Source organism: Argopecten irradians, chromosome 14 (genome assembly GCF_041381155.1).
Source record: "Argopecten irradians isolate NY chromosome 14, Ai_NY, whole genome shotgun sequence".
NCBI classification, from domain to species: Eukaryota; Metazoa; Mollusca; class Bivalvia; order Pectinida; family Pectinidae; genus Argopecten; species Argopecten irradians.
The window spans coordinates 3134828-3151036 of NC_091147.1; the positions used below are offsets into that span (position 1 = coordinate 3134828).

General features: G+C 36.5%; 1 protein-coding gene across 1 annotated transcript in view; it reads right to left on the bottom strand.

The window, feature by feature from the left end:
* Positions 1-5772: 5772 nt before the first annotated feature.
* The window catches only part of LOC138308003 (sodium- and chloride-dependent glycine transporter 1-like), a 28053-nt gene continuing 17616 nt past the window's right edge, over positions 5773-16209 (bottom strand). The window contains exons 8-15 of the mRNA XM_069248960.1: positions 15483-15518; positions 13118-13209; positions 11485-11600; positions 9266-9397; positions 8864-8963; positions 8430-8530; positions 7920-8087; positions 5773-6254 (exon numbers count right to left, since the gene is read on the bottom strand). Of these exons, the coding sequence (XP_069105061.1) occupies positions 6039-6254; positions 7920-8087; positions 8430-8530; positions 8864-8963; positions 9266-9397; positions 11485-11600; positions 13118-13209; positions 15483-15518 (961 nt within the window). The 3' untranslated portion in view covers positions 5773-6038. The remainder of the gene's footprint in view (positions 6255-7919; positions 8088-8429; positions 8531-8863; positions 8964-9265; positions 9398-11484; positions 11601-13117; positions 13210-15482; positions 15519-16209) is intronic.

Sequence of the window (16209 nt, forward strand, 5' to 3'; positions counted from 1 at the left end):
ATCACTGAAGTATGCCACCGAAGACACCAAGCAACACACTCCATCCGGTCACATTATACTGACAACGGGCGAACCAGTCGTCCCACTCCCCGTTTGCTGAGCACTAAGCAGGAGCAGAAACTACCACTTTTATAGACTTTGGTGTGACTACAAAGAAAGCAACCATAGCAAAGCGACAGAACACAGCATTGGGTGTAAAACTGTTCCAATGTATAATTACATACTACACTGCAATACATGTTAAACTATTAATGAAGATTTTGTATACAACATTGTAAAAAGATACAATAGTGATGAAATTAAAGGAAATGCTTAAAAGTCAATATAGCATTCCGCAATCATTCCACCAATACACGAATGAAAACCTTTGTAGTTGCTTTCGATGTGTAGTTAGTATGCTTCTATAAATCATCAAATACATTATTTAAGATTGTAAAGACTTTACGCGCAGGTGGTAGGTATATCCAGATGAAACTCGGACTAATCACGTGTCATGTTCTTTTTCAAAACGTCATGTTAAAGTGCATGGCATTGAACTTCATTTGGCCACTGTTTTGATTTGAACAAAATTCTTGCGAAGTTTCATTGCAAGGCGAGGCCTAAAATCATTCAACAACGCTAGGAAAAGATGGGTTTCGCCCCTCAACATGGCGCAGAATATCATAAAAGTCTGTAAAAATCTATTAACAGGAAATTACAAGATCTGGGCAGAGATATCGATATCGTTAGAGATTAAGCTTGTAAGCAGTCCAACAAAAGTTTGAATTGACTTTTTAAGGATAGAATGGTATCGGGTTTGTCCATGGCTAGACCAACGGCACACAAAGAACTCATATTACCAAACCACCTAAGACAAATATCGTCTTACCTTGAACATGTCGCACTTTCCTCTCCTTTGGTCCAACGTCAAGACGTGTGGTATTCCTTGGCGATACACTTCGTTTTCAGGGGTGTCGAGTTCCATCACCAACTTCGCGTTGACAGTTTTTGTTTCAAAACTGACGAAAACGGAGAATACGCCACACTAACTCATGAAATAAAACAAACACATTTCCAAGGAGGTATGTGAAATGTGGAAGCACAGTCAGACAAACGAATGTATGCGACAGGTGCAGTGAATCGCCCCGTGATACTTCTCCGGACACTAATAAGCAAAACAGATCCAAAGGCCAAAAAAAAACTTTTCAACAAGTACACAGCTGATTCGCGTCCAGATTCCATATATCCTGTGGTACACCGCTCAGCGTACACTTTCTAACTTTATGGCAGATATCTGCGAAGGCATTGGCAAAAATTCACGGCACATTGTTTTTACGTGCCACCTCAATAAACGCGATTTTGAATGTAATTTCTCCAATTGGAGCTTAGCGCTCAGCATAACGGGAATGGGACGACTGGTTCGCCTGTTTTCAGTATAATGTGACCGGGTTGGGTGTGTTGCTTGGTGTCTTCGGCGGCATGCTTCAGTGATATAGCCCTATAAAAAGGGCAACAGTTCCACTATGTAAGAAGACACAACATGAATATACCGCAAAACACGCACTTCGCACAACATACACGCAACACACTGTATACATGGGATTCCGTCCTTACATGACCATAGCTGTTAATAGGACGTTAATTAATCAATCAAACAAACAAACAAATTGTTGGCGGTTGACGACATCTGTCTGATCTGATGCTAAGTTTGCGGTAAAATGAGGAGGTCGTCTTGGCTCGGCAGGTCTTGCTGTTGACTCTTCAGAGCATTCATAGTGCACAACAAACTTTCTTCCATTGGGGCCCTGTTGTAAAACAAAAAAAAGCATGCTATTATTTAATTTGATCTTAATTAAATCAATATTAAAAATATATTACAAAAGAATGTAATCGCCACTTAATTTTGATATGAAGTCCTCTCTAAGCACACATTTTTAGAAAGGACTATGTATAGTTTTTTTCCTGTTAAACTAGAACACGTGGTAAACATCGATAATGACCCCTGAACATAGAGACCTACTAAAACATAAATTAATAACCCAAATGTACAAGAAATATTATATTCATGTAAACTAAACAATACATATATAGGTAAATTTTAAAAAGTGACAAGTTAAAAGATATGGAGCATATGGAAATTCACCATGAAAACACGTGGTGCAGACTGCATTATAATATTATGTCGGAAAATAAATACCCATTTAGAACACAACACATTAATACCATTTTTATAAAACTAACATTAGACAAACCACTCCTTTCAAAGAGTACCTACCTTTAATACTGCTTAACACCACAAAACAGATGAAAAAAAACCGTGAACAACATTGTTGACAAACATGCCGAACGATATACCGGAAGTAAGACACTGAAGGATAATATTTGAACCCGAAACGACTGCGGACCACTGATTTTTTCCACATAAGCCTTCTTTTTCTTCATATATTTGCCAATGCCCAAGATTCTTATTCAATAAATCATACTGTAAATTTTGCACATTTTTTTCTTCTTTCAAAATAGGACTATAAACTCTAATTTTTGAAAGGTTTTCGCTTTCTATACTCAGTATTCCTTTTTATATATTTTTACCAAAATGTCCTTCAAAGAATGATTTTATGTGTCCTCCTGTAATTATTATCATTATTATTATAAAATATCCTTCAAATAATGATTTTATGTCCTTCTATATTTATCATCATTATTATTATTTAATTACACAAACAATCCAATTTACTATGCAGTATTACTGTAACAATAAGTATTGTTAGTATGTGTGAATGTTGAATATAGCTGTATGAAAGATGCAGAGAGTAGTGCAAGTTGAGGTGAATATGGTGTTCCTTATGAGTAAATGTGTTTGGTTTTTTTCCCGGAATATTAGAATGAAACGGAATGAAAGTCTCCCTTCTGAATATTTTATGTAAGAGTTGTCTCCCTTGATATATTTTAAAATTGTTGTGGAAATTAATTAAATTAACTTCATTGAATAATTCTTTGAGTGGATGAGACGAATGATTGAAGTGTATGCAAGCGCAAATTCGTAATACATCTGTTATTAGGTAAGAGAGAAGAGTGAGATAAATTTGATCTAAAATATAACAAATATGGAAATTGAATGAGAGCCCTAGATATGCGAATGGGAAATGTATTGTTATTTACATGTATTACTGAATAAAATAATATTTTTGAAAAAAAAACACTGAAATAAAAACATGTTCTGTAAACTATTTTTTATTATCATTGATATACACCGGAAGCAACGCCGTGATCAGAAAGTGATATAAATCTGTTTTCAGACAATCAAGTAAGCGTAGTGAGAATAAGGCTATAGATTATTAGGTAATTTAATAAGACGTTAGAAAGATTTAATGTGGCTTAAAGGTGAAGTAGTTTGAAAAGCAAATGGACGAGTCGCTTACGGACACAAAAACTTACCTATATTTCGATATTTAATAGTCGGACCTGAGAAGTAATATATTCGTACGTAATTTACACTGACTGAACAGAATCCAATGGGGGAAACCCCGCCGACATATTAAATTAAGATATTGCGTCCTTTCACGTTTGCGATACTGCATTGAATAAATAACACTTCATTTTACACAATACACCTGATTCCAGTAATGTCGTGACAATAATATTAATAATAATATTTGACACTAACAAAATACATGTAGCCAACATCGAATGAAATTTTCAGTTCTGGGCTTCGGTTGACTTCATGATATAAAAAGGCGGGACGTCGGAGCAAAATGGCTGCCCAGTGAGATCTTTTCAGTATATCACATGTTGTAGATTGTACCTATGATATAGATATATTACAAAATGCATTTACATTTTTCGCCATTCCATATAGATATTCATTTGTTTGCTCGCAAAAGGAAACATGCAAGACCCGTTTTATAAAATCACATAAAAAATGATCACTCTTTCAAGAACCTATGTTTTCTCAATGAGTTGCTGAGTTATATTATGGTGTATTTAAATAAATAGCAAGCCACATTTACAACAGGACATAGCGGACTTACCCCCTCCATTCCTGTAGGTGATATAAGGTACCCGCCATATGTCTGATAAACCGAGAGAGTAACCAAGGAGAGAAATGATGAATTCCTTTCTTGACGACCATTTTAGTTTACTTGTTTCTGTAAACTCTTGATTTTTACCGTCATTTGTATCCTGATGATTATCCATCCTACTACGACTGCCACTGATACAGGTGGTATATACGATGTATTGACGCTTTAACTGTAGGCGACCTTTTATCAAAATTATCAAAAATCTGAATATGAAATGCTTGAATAGATTTTGAATGCTATAAATAAACCCATATATCTTTGATCTGTTCACATTCCTGCGATTGTAAACATTTCTGTGCTTAAGTTATGACACTCCCGGGATGTTTTGGTAGACCTTAATACCACTTTTCTAGCCAAAATGTTTTCTATTTTATGAACGACACAGATATGCGGACGAAGGATTTTTTAAAATGAAGCATGCGAATAATCGATGATAATGTAGTGAATAATTCATCATACATTTCAGAATGGTACGTTCCAATTATCTATATTTATTTCATTCTGTCAAATATATTTACAGTGTATAATACATTGTTATCAACCAAATCCTAATCAAAATGAGCCGATAAAGTGCAACTGTTAGTAATTGAATAATATTTACTGTATTTGTATGTACATGCTCCTGTCATAAGTAAGAAACAGAAGGAAACGTGTCTTTTCTATCGAACGTTGGTTGGTAGATTGACATCATTTTGTCACAGTTTGTTTGATTAAATTAACGTCCTGTTAACAGCCAGGTTCATGTAAGGAGCCCATGTGGTGTTTTGCGCGTACGAAGTGCGGATGTGTGTTTAGGCAGACTGTGGTGTATCCGTGTTGTGACTTCTTTTAAATTGAAACTCTTGACATTTTTGTAGTTCTATGTTACTGAACAATGTCGTCGAAGACACCAAACAACACACTCCATCCGATCACATAATACTGACAACGGGCGAATCAGTCGTCCCACACCAATTTTACTTTTTAATCTATGAAGATTATTTGGTTTCATCAAATCTGTGAATTCAGAAGAAAGAGTTTTGAAATCTTAACAATTTTGACCCCTTTTGCCCCGCTCCTCTGCCCCTGGGGTCTGCTAGGACCAATATTGATATGAAGTAAAATGCTATCTCAGGCTAATAATTCTAACCGAGTTTGACTCATTTCCTATGAAAACTAAGCAAATATTGTTCATAAATGTGTTTTTCCTAAACAGGGGAAAATCTGGGATCCCAGGGCATGAAATTCACAATTCTTGTAAAGGGCCTTAAAACCTTTCAATCTACGAAGAGTATCTGGTTTCATCAAATCTGTGAAGACATATACACACGAATAAACACCCAATTATTGGTCAAATGATGTCTATCGTTTACGCGCTGTCGGCAGTGGAAGATCTTTAATGATTACAGTGAAAAACACTTTGAATATGATGCTTAATAGTTCAGGTCAGTATAACTGATGGCACTGGAGATAATAAGTTTATGGATGGCATACAACATTCATGAGAAAAACACCAACAGCAACAACGGTAAAGCAATGCCTATACGGCCTTATTATATTTCGCACTTGATCAACGCAATTTGATAGTTTACAAAGTGTGCTAAATTAGTGCACATCAATGCATCTTGAAAAGATTTTTTTAAAGTGCGATGAGTTTGCATCATATTGAAGCTTGAAAGTAAATAAAAAAACAAAAACAACCAAAACTCAGTTTTTTCTAATTCAGCTTTATTATTCAAATATACAGTTATTTGATTTATCCTTGTATACAATATTTTGGTATATATTGCTAATTATACGAGTTAATTGTATTTAGTTGGATTAGCGTAGACGTATCTGGATGTCCATGTCTACAGACGTTACAAACTATTACTAATGTCTGATAGGCGAAGTCGTGTTTCGATTACGATTGATTAAAAATCAAATATTGTATAAATCGTTCAACAAGTAGTAAACCCATTAGTCGGTGTGAATCACAACTTGTCTCTATATATGAGAACATCACACATGCAGGTCTTTATTGATAATATCCATCTCCGAGTGTTTGTCCTCAGTTTCTCTAGTTCCTTGTTCGTATCCCCCACGTCCCGTCAAATTAAACAAGATCAGGTCCTTAAAGGATCGTTTGTAGTTCCTCTCCAGACCCTGATAGACTGGTCTAGCTTTCTCGTCTGCTGGTTTCCAATCTACCGAGGGGTTTAGCAGGGAAGCCAATCTCTGTCAATTAGAAATCATTGTTGATAAAACGCTATATTTATACCATTCTTCTTCTCTCCTCAAATGAAACCACGTAAAAATACTGCCTACAAACGAGTTCAGTTAGCTGAGGTCACGAACTCTTCAGCCTTTAGGAGAGTAGCATATTTAAATTTTAAACTAGTTAGTAGCACTTATTCGTTCCGGACACTATCAATGCTAAGATTGAGTATGCATAATTTGTACCCAAATATTAATACAAATTCCGACAGTGAAAGAAGTGCGATAGTATAAGAACATATAAGTTCACGATTACTGTGCTGACTACTAAACTACGGAAGCATATTAGACTCACATAGGAACATGCGTTTATTGATAACAAACATGTTTTTAGTCGCCTCTTAAATTTTTAAGATAGTTATGCAGCGGTCGCTACATAATTTAAGCCTAATAAATTATATAACATATGAACCTGCATTGTATTAGTTTTAAACCTATAAGAGATAAGGGTTACGATGTCTCCGACATGTACACTTTATTCAATGTCGTGGGATATAATAATATTTTCAAATATCAAAAAGAAATCGGCATTCTTAACCAAATATAAACGTTTTCCTATCTTATTATCGTATCAGCTCAGCATTTTATCGTTTCATAAACATTGTGCATGATTTTTCTCATGTGTTTTAGTCAAAACTATTGAATACCATGCATTTTTTTTTATAAAATCAATATTTTCAATTTGTGTTTTACTTCTTACTTGCCCTTTTCTTATCACGATCTTTTAGATGCAATCATTGTTTATATCCTGACTTGTAGTTTGGCGCTAAATGATCTTAGTTGTCGATTGGCCGTAAAACTCAAGCAAACATAATATATAGCGGTCGTTATATAATTATATGTTAGCCAGCATATAATTATATTGGTAGCCAGCAAATAATATATGTAAGCTAGCATTAAATTATGTTTGCTAGCTAATACTATAGGTTAGTCAACATATAATTATATGTTAGCTAGCAAATAACATATGTTAGTCAACACATAATTATGTTAGCTAGCTAATAATATATGTTAGTCAACATATAATTATATGTTAGCTAGCAAATAATATATGTTAGTCAACATATAATGTATGTAAGCCAGCATATAATGTATGTAAGCCAGTATATAATGTATGTTAGCCAGCATATAATTATGTGGCGGTAGTCAAATTTAGATTTTCGTCATTCTGCTTTGTTTCTATGTGAGCTTAATACACATCCATAGAAAATGGTCCTATTTTGGCATACTCAAATTTTCGCGCAAACTTGAAATTTGGACAAGGGAGCGCAATGATGAATTTGGACAAGGAAACGTTATCATGGATTTGAACAAGGTAGCGCAATGATGAATTTGTACAAGGCAGCGCAATGATGAATTTGAACAAGGTAGTGCAATGAGGAATTTGAACAAGGTAGCGCAATGTTGAATTTGAACAAGGTAGTACAATGTTGAATTTGAACAAGGTAGCGAAATGATGAATTTGCGCCTTCAACATTATAGCTGCATGAAAGACATTCACACCATATTCTTAGCTCACTCTTACGTTGTCGCAAAGGTTGTAATGAGAGCTGCGGTAAAACAAAAGCAGAAATTACTTCTGAAATATGTAAGTTTGCCGTAGACAAGGCGTTGTGATTAAAATACCTTCTTTAAGACTCCATCCTGATTTTTGACAATCCAAATCATGTAGATAATGCTCGGGATGATTGGTATGATAGAGAAACACCATCCAATAATTTGAGCGTAGCCAGGATACTCATAGTTGCCGTAGCTGGGAGGTTTGTATTTAAATATACTGACAACCACTAAGAACTGAAATGTAAAACATGCCATTAAAGTCTTAAAACTATTTGTAATAACATTATAACATTAAAACTCGTATAAAATGTATGACTACATTATCAGAATTAATTATGTTGATGGAAATAGCTTTGAAAACACGCACCATAATGTCACATCTAAATTAATAATTTAGATCTCGGCCTCCCATACGATTTTTTTTTGTGGCACGTGGAGTAACTTTGGTGAGAAACATCTTGTCTGATTTCACCAATATTTTACGATATGTTTTAATGGTCATAATGGCTTCTCGACGATCGGAGTTTACTGTAACATTAATGAGGACTTTGTTGTTTATTTAAGTATTTTACTAACCACAAGCACACCTGGTGTGATGAAGGCCGTAGATACTCGTACAAACACTGGTAACGGTCTACCAAGCATCAGTTGGAAGTCCCGACTCAACCTGTCACCACCTGGATATTATTGGGAATACATTTTTATATGATTATTATAAAATCAATATCATGATATCTGCAAAACATGAAGTATTAACGTTAAACTGTCCTCCAATAAACACCATAAAAATAATCCAAAGATTCATATAGCATGATGATGATGACCACACAATCGTTTTAATGCTCTGAATTTGCCCTAGAGTTGTTGTTGGAAATGGTGATATAAAATTCAAGTTCAATGAAGTAACCAGCCCTGTGCTCCGTTATTTTAACGAGTGATGACTAATATCTAGCCGGCATCATGTTACAAATGCTATCGGCAGATTAAAGCGAGAAAATCAAGATACGAACCATATATCCAGGTATACACGATTGACTCTGTTACAGCAATAAGGAGGATACTCCACTTGGCAGTGTACCAATCAATCAGTTGGAACATGTAGATTCCCGCCTTAATAAAATTAATTTACATTCTGAGGTAGTTTAAATTTTGAACGCAACGACTGTGAATAATATTATTTTCACTGTGACTGTCCATATCTAAGAACCTAAGTTCAAGCTGGGACGTCACTTGCTTTTACTTTACCTTTTCACCGAGCATTTTTGCGGCAAATGTAAATAATTTTCGAAAAATACGTAAATATTTGTAACACATTTGAAAACAAGTTATCACAAAAGACTACATTATTTATCGGTAAACAAACAAGTATACTAGTATACATTAAACCATTATAACTTATAACATCGATATACCTGAGTGACCAGGGGAATCCCTAGTAAGAATGTAATCACTGTCACTCCAGTCAGCAGAGGAATCCGTCTTTTTCCAATTGTGTCTGGGAATATCTCTTCAATTACACAAAATACTGGCTCCAAAAGCATTGTCTGCGGACACAAAAGTTCAAATAACTACGGGAGAATTAGAGCAAAGTAAGAAAGCTTTTTTTCCAAATATATAGAGGTTATACAACGAGTGGTTGTTGGATATCGAATTCATTCCACACGACAATCTGATTAAAATACAGATCCTTATTATCACTACGTTTGATAACCCTTTATATAACGGAGTGGGTATAAGGATCTGCATTTTAATCAGATTGTCCACACGAGTGAGTTATTTTTTTAAAAGTTACAAAAGACACGAGCTTTGGCGAGTATCTTTTGAAGCTTTTAAAACATAACTTAAAGAGTGGAATAAATTCTTTATCCAACAACCACGAGTCGTATGACCTGTTTCTACCACAATTATATCCGCGTTTAGCCGATAGAAATATGATTTGTTTGTTTGTTTGTTTGATTAATTAACGTCCTATTAACAGCTATGGTCATGTAAGGACGGCCTCCCATGTATGCGATGTGTTGCGTGTATGTTGTGCGAGGTGCGTGTTTTGGGAGACTGCGGTATATTTATGTTGTGTCCTCTTGTATAGTGGAACTGTTGACCTTTTTATAGTGCTATATCACTGAAGCATGCCGCCGAAGACACCAAGCAACACACTCCACCCGGTCACATTATGCTGACAACGGGCGAACCAGTCGTCCTACTCCCTGTGTGCTGAGCGCTAGGCAGGAGCAGAAACTACCATTTTTATAGACTTTGGTGTGTTTCGGCCAGGGGACAGAACCCAGAGCCTTCCTCACAGGAGCGAACGCTCAACTCAAGGCCAAAAGTGGGGCGGTGCCAAGGGAGGCATTAGGCAATCTAATTGAAATACAGATCCTTATAACCACTCCGTTCAATAGAGGATCTGAGAAAATCCGATTAAGGGTCATGTTCGGATGACCTTTATACCACGTGTAATTCAGATCAAATGCATTTTCTGCACGTTGCTCTGTCAATTGACAACGCCATTTCACCCCAACATATAAATGCGATTAGCTTTATTGTGCTCTTTGGTCGAGATGACTACGTACACGGAAATAATTCCGACAGATTTTCCAACTATTTCGTCCCCTGAAATTCTTTGTCAAAATTTTGCCAGCAGCAATTTGATTGGCCATTTACAAAGGTCACCTGGACATTACCCCTAATGGGAATTTCTCAGATCCTCTTATCTAACGCAGTGATAATAAGGGATCTGTATTTTAATCAGATTGGGCATTAGGAAAGATAAAGTCAGTTAGGAAGAAAAGAAAAGATAAGATCCTAAATTTATTCGCCTTTTACGATCATGCAATAGGAGCAGCAGGTACAATTCTAACACCCTACCTGCAGGGCCGGATAGAAATATGACAAGGATAAGGTAACGTGTGTTTGCTGAGATATGCAAATAAGATATAGTGATATTTTCATCAGCAAAAAGGCACTAATTAATACAGAAAAAAGCAATAATTTGATAACTAATCCATCCCTATAAAAGTCTTCTAATTGAGAACAACTTTAGGATGAAATATTTCTCATTTAACGTATTATTAAATTAAACATTTCAAAATTACTTTAACAATACAACACTCATTGTCGAACTATATAAAAGCGTGCGCACATCAGAGCCGTGCCGTTTATTTCCCGCCAAATAACCAAGAAGTCATTGTAATCAAGTTCAAGTCCCTTTTCAGACCCGTTTAATCTACAAAACTTACCAGTGAGATCATTTTCCGTGAAAACATGTTTCACAGATTGTTGTATTACATGTAAAAACGTCACGTTTTTGACACAGCGACCACGTCACATACTGTTCGCTTTCCAACAGCAGTTTTGGCGTCAAGCGGCGATCAAAAGCATAACGTCACTCAACTATTGATGACATTTGCAAATTATTTTGTGGCACTTAGAAAGAAGTAACACGGTCAAAGTTCACCGTGTCAGCCAATCAGATTGCGTACAGTGTTTATACCACATGTAGTATTAACAAATTGTTAATCAACAGCTGCATTGTTTATTTGATACCATGAGAGTTGAATAACACTACCTATTGTGGTGGAAATTAAAATAAGTAATTCACACAAACACATGGTGTTTCTATTGGTCAGACCTGATAATCTATGCTTGGTAGCAGAAGTACTATGAAGAAGAGGACGGCCCAGGCTTGTGGTACAGGGAAATACGTGACAGCCTGTGGGTAGGCTACAAACCCCAGGGAAAATCCACCTAAAACAGAAAAATGTTAAAAACCTGTCACAAAACCAGCTTATATCGATGCATTAGTCTTATTTTACCATAATCTATATTCTATTTAAAAAACCCCATAAAAGTGGAATAAATTAAGAACGACAACCATTCATTGTTATGTATAAATTGGGAATAATTGACGGATCGCCAGCTGTCAATCAAACCGCACGTGACTTTGTATTTTGTATTGTGTGTGCTACGATGTTTGCTCCGACATTGAATAGAAACACGTGCGTTTGTGAGCACGAGGCGTGGCTATATTGCACCTGGCGATCGGTCAATTTTCAGTGGAAATATGAGAAATTGAAGTAATATAATGCAACTCTCAACGCTACATGTATATTAAAATATTCTCAGGAGTTCTGTTCAGTTCATTATATTTACGTCCTTATCAACATTTAAGGATGGCCTCCCCTGTATGTGGTATCACATATGCGTGTTTTTTGAGACTTCGTGTAGACAGTTGTTTTTCAAGACAAGGGGTAGAACCCAGCTTGGGATTGAATTTGAGGTCAAAAGGTCGACTACAAAGGTTACTGTAAATTAAACAATACGTTTCCAGACTATAACTTGAACAAAAATCAACGGATTCTGATCAATATTCACAAAATGGTAGTAGAAAAAACAGCTTAGAATTACATTTCGGATCAAAAGATCAACTACGAAGGTCACTGCTACTAAAAAAAGATTGTTTTACAAAATATAAGATTTGAGACAATAACTTTACACAATGGTAGCTTATAATGTAAGAAAATACAACTTTGGATTGGATTTGGCGTCCAAAGGTAAACTTCAAAGGTTTTGCTGATAAAAATAGATTTGTTCACAAATTTTAGTTTCTGAAAGATACCTTGAGGACACATCAACGAAATTTGTTCAAGCTTCATACAAAATAGCTTGGAATTGAATTTGGGGTCAAAAGGTCAACTATAAAGGTCACTGGTACTAAAAATAGATTGTTTCACAAAATTTCGTTTTCGGACGATACCTGAGAACTCATCAACAGTGATAAAATGATAGCATATCTAAGCTATAATAACTTGTCATAGATTACAAAATGTAAGTGACGGTAGGGGACGTGTGCTGCCTGCAACACTTTCTGTAAGCTTGTTTAGTAAGTAAGAAAGAAAAGATAACTTAAGTCGCTTTTTACGATCATGCTATAGGGGCAGTACGTCTAAGTCCCAACATTCAGGGCGAAATCTCTGAGAACACATCGTAAAAACGCGAAGCATCGGACTTCCTTCATTGCATAGCAAATAACAGAAAAGTAGGCAAATACCATTTAATTGTCAGATAAAGAATACACCGATACTTTTGTAATAATATCTTCATTCCCACGTTTTCAATATGTTATAAATAACAAAATCCTACTCACGTAATTAAATCGAAGTCCAGTTGGGAGGAAGCGTGGAAGCGTGATTTAAAGTAAACACTGTAGTTTATCTCTGATTAATTGTAAATGCAGGAAAATGATTTTTTTATATAGAACATACCTGATGTTATAACCTTATCTATTGGAATACCACTTTCGTGAGACAGTACACCGATCACAGAGAAGATGACGAGACCATTAAACAGTCCATAACTGACAACAGTGCAGCCACGTTGCCAAATGTAATAAACTGTAAAACAAAAAATACTGTTATAACTTTGACAGTCACAACCGTGCCAATGATAGCGTCACTGTAAAACAAACAAAATACTGTTATAACTGACAGTCACCACCGTGCCAATGATAGCGTCACTGTAAGACAAACAAAATACTGTGATAACTGACAGTCACCACCGTGCCAATGATAGCGTCACTGTAAGACAAACAAAATAACTGTGATAACTGATAGTCACCACCGTGCCAATGATAGCGTCACTGTACGACAAACAAAATACTGTTATAACTGACAGTCACCACCGTGCCAATGATAGCGTCACTGTAGACAAACACTGTTATAACTGACACAAACAAAATACTGTTATAACTGACAGTCACCACGGCCAATGATAGCGTCACTGTAAAACAAACAAAATACTGTTATAACTGACAGTCACCACCGTGCCAATGATAGCGTCACTGTAAAACAAACAAAATACTGTTATAACTGACAGTCACCACCGTGCCAATGATAGCGTCACTGTAAGGACAAACAAAATACTGTTATAACTGACAGTCACCACCGTGCCAATGATAGCGTCACTGTAAAACATACAAAATACTGTGATAACTGACAGTCACCACCGTGCCAATGGTAGCGTCACTGTAGGACAAACAAAATACTGTTATAACTGACAGTCACCACCGTGCCAATGATAGCGTCACTGTAAAACAAACAAAATACTGTTATAACTGACAGTCACCACCGTGCCAATGATAGAGTCACTGAAAAACAAACAAAATACTGTTATAACTGACAGTCACCACCGTGCCAATGATAGCGTCACTGTAAAACAAACAAAATACTGTGATAACTGACAGTCACCACCGTGCCAATGATAGCGTCACTGTAGGACAAACAAAATACTGTGAAAACTGACAGTCACCACCGTGCCAATGATAGCGTCACTGTAAAACAAACAAAATACTGTGATAACTGACAGTCACCACCGTACCAATGATAGCATCACTGTAGGACAAACAAAATTACTGTGATAACTGACAGTCACCACCGTGCCAATGATAGCGTCACTGTAGGACAAACAAAATACTGTTATAACTGACAGTCACCACCGTGCCAATGATAGCGTCACTGTAAAACAAACAAAATACTGTGATAACTGACAGCCACCACCGTGCCAATGATAGCGTCATTGAAAACAAACAAAATACTGTTATAACTGATAGTCAACACCATGCCAATGATAGAGTCACTGAAAAACAAACAAAATACTGTTATAACTGACAGTCACCACCGTGCCAATGATAGCGTCACTGTAGGACAAACAAAATACTGTTATAACTGACAGTCACCACCGTGCCAATGATAGCGTCACTGTAGGACAAACAAAATACTGTGATAACTGACAGTCACCACCGTGCCAATGATAGCGTCACTGTAGGACAAACAAAATACTGTTATAACTGACAGTCACCACCGTGCCAATGATAGCGTCACTGTAAAACAAACAAAATACTGTGATAACTGACAGTCACCACCGTGCCAATGATAGCGTCACTGTAGGACAAACAAAATACTGTGATAACTGACAGTCACCACCGTGCCAATGATAGAGTCACTGAAAAACAAACAAAATACTGTTATAACTGACAGTCACCACCGTGCCAATGATAGGATCACTGTCAAACAAACTAAATACTGTTATAACTGACAGTCACCACCGTGCCAATGATAGAGTCACTGTAAAACAAACAAAATACTGTGATAACTGACAGTCACCACCGTGCCAATGATAGCGTCACTGTAAAACAAACAAAATACTGTGATAACTGACAGTCAACACCGTGCCAATGATAGAGTCACTGAAAAACAAACAAAATACTGTTATAACTGACAGTCACCACCGTGCCAATGATAGCGTCACTGTAGGACAAACAAAATACTGTTATAACTGACAGTCACCACCGTGCCAATGATAGCGTCACTGTAGGACAAACAAAATACTGTTAAAACTGACAGCCACCACCGTGCCAATGATAGCGTCACTGTAAGACAAACAAAATACTGTGATAACTGACAGTCACCACCGTGCCAATGATAGCGTCACTGTAGGACAAACAAAATACTGTTATAACTGACAGTCACCACCGTGCCAATGATAGCGTGAACACAAAATACTGTATAACTGACAGTCAACACCGTGCAAGATAGCGTCACTGTAACAACAAAATAAAGTACTTATAACTACAAACTGACAGTCACCACCGTGCCAATGATAGCGTCACTGTAGGACAAACAAAATACTGTATAACTGACAGTCACCACCGTGCCAATGATAGCGTCACTGTAAAACAAACAAAATACTGTGATAACTGACAGTCACCACCGTGCCAATGATAGCGTCACTGTAGGACAAACAAAATACTGTTATAACTGACAGTCACCACCGTGCCAATGATAGAGTCACTGTAGGACAAACAAAATACTGTGATAACTGACAGTCACCACCGTGCCAATGATAGCGTCACTGTAGGACAAACAAAATACTGTTATAACTGACAGTCACCACCGTGCCAATGATAGCGTCACTGTAAAACAAACAAAATACTGTTATAACTGACAGTCACCACCGTGCCAATGATAGCGTCACTGTAAAACAAACAAAATACTGTTATAACTGACAGTCACCACCGTGCCAATGATAGCGTCACTGTAAAACAAACAAAATACTGTTATAACTGACAGTCACCACCGTGCCAATGATAGCGTCACTGTAAAACAAACAAAATACTGTTATAACTGACAGTCACCACCGTGCCAATGATAGAGTCACTGTAAAACAAACAAAATACTGTGATAACTGACAGTCACCACCGTGCCAATGATAGCGTCACTGTAAAACAAACAAAATACTGTTATAACTGACAGTCACCACCGTGCCAATGATAGCGTCACTGTAAAACAAACAAAATACT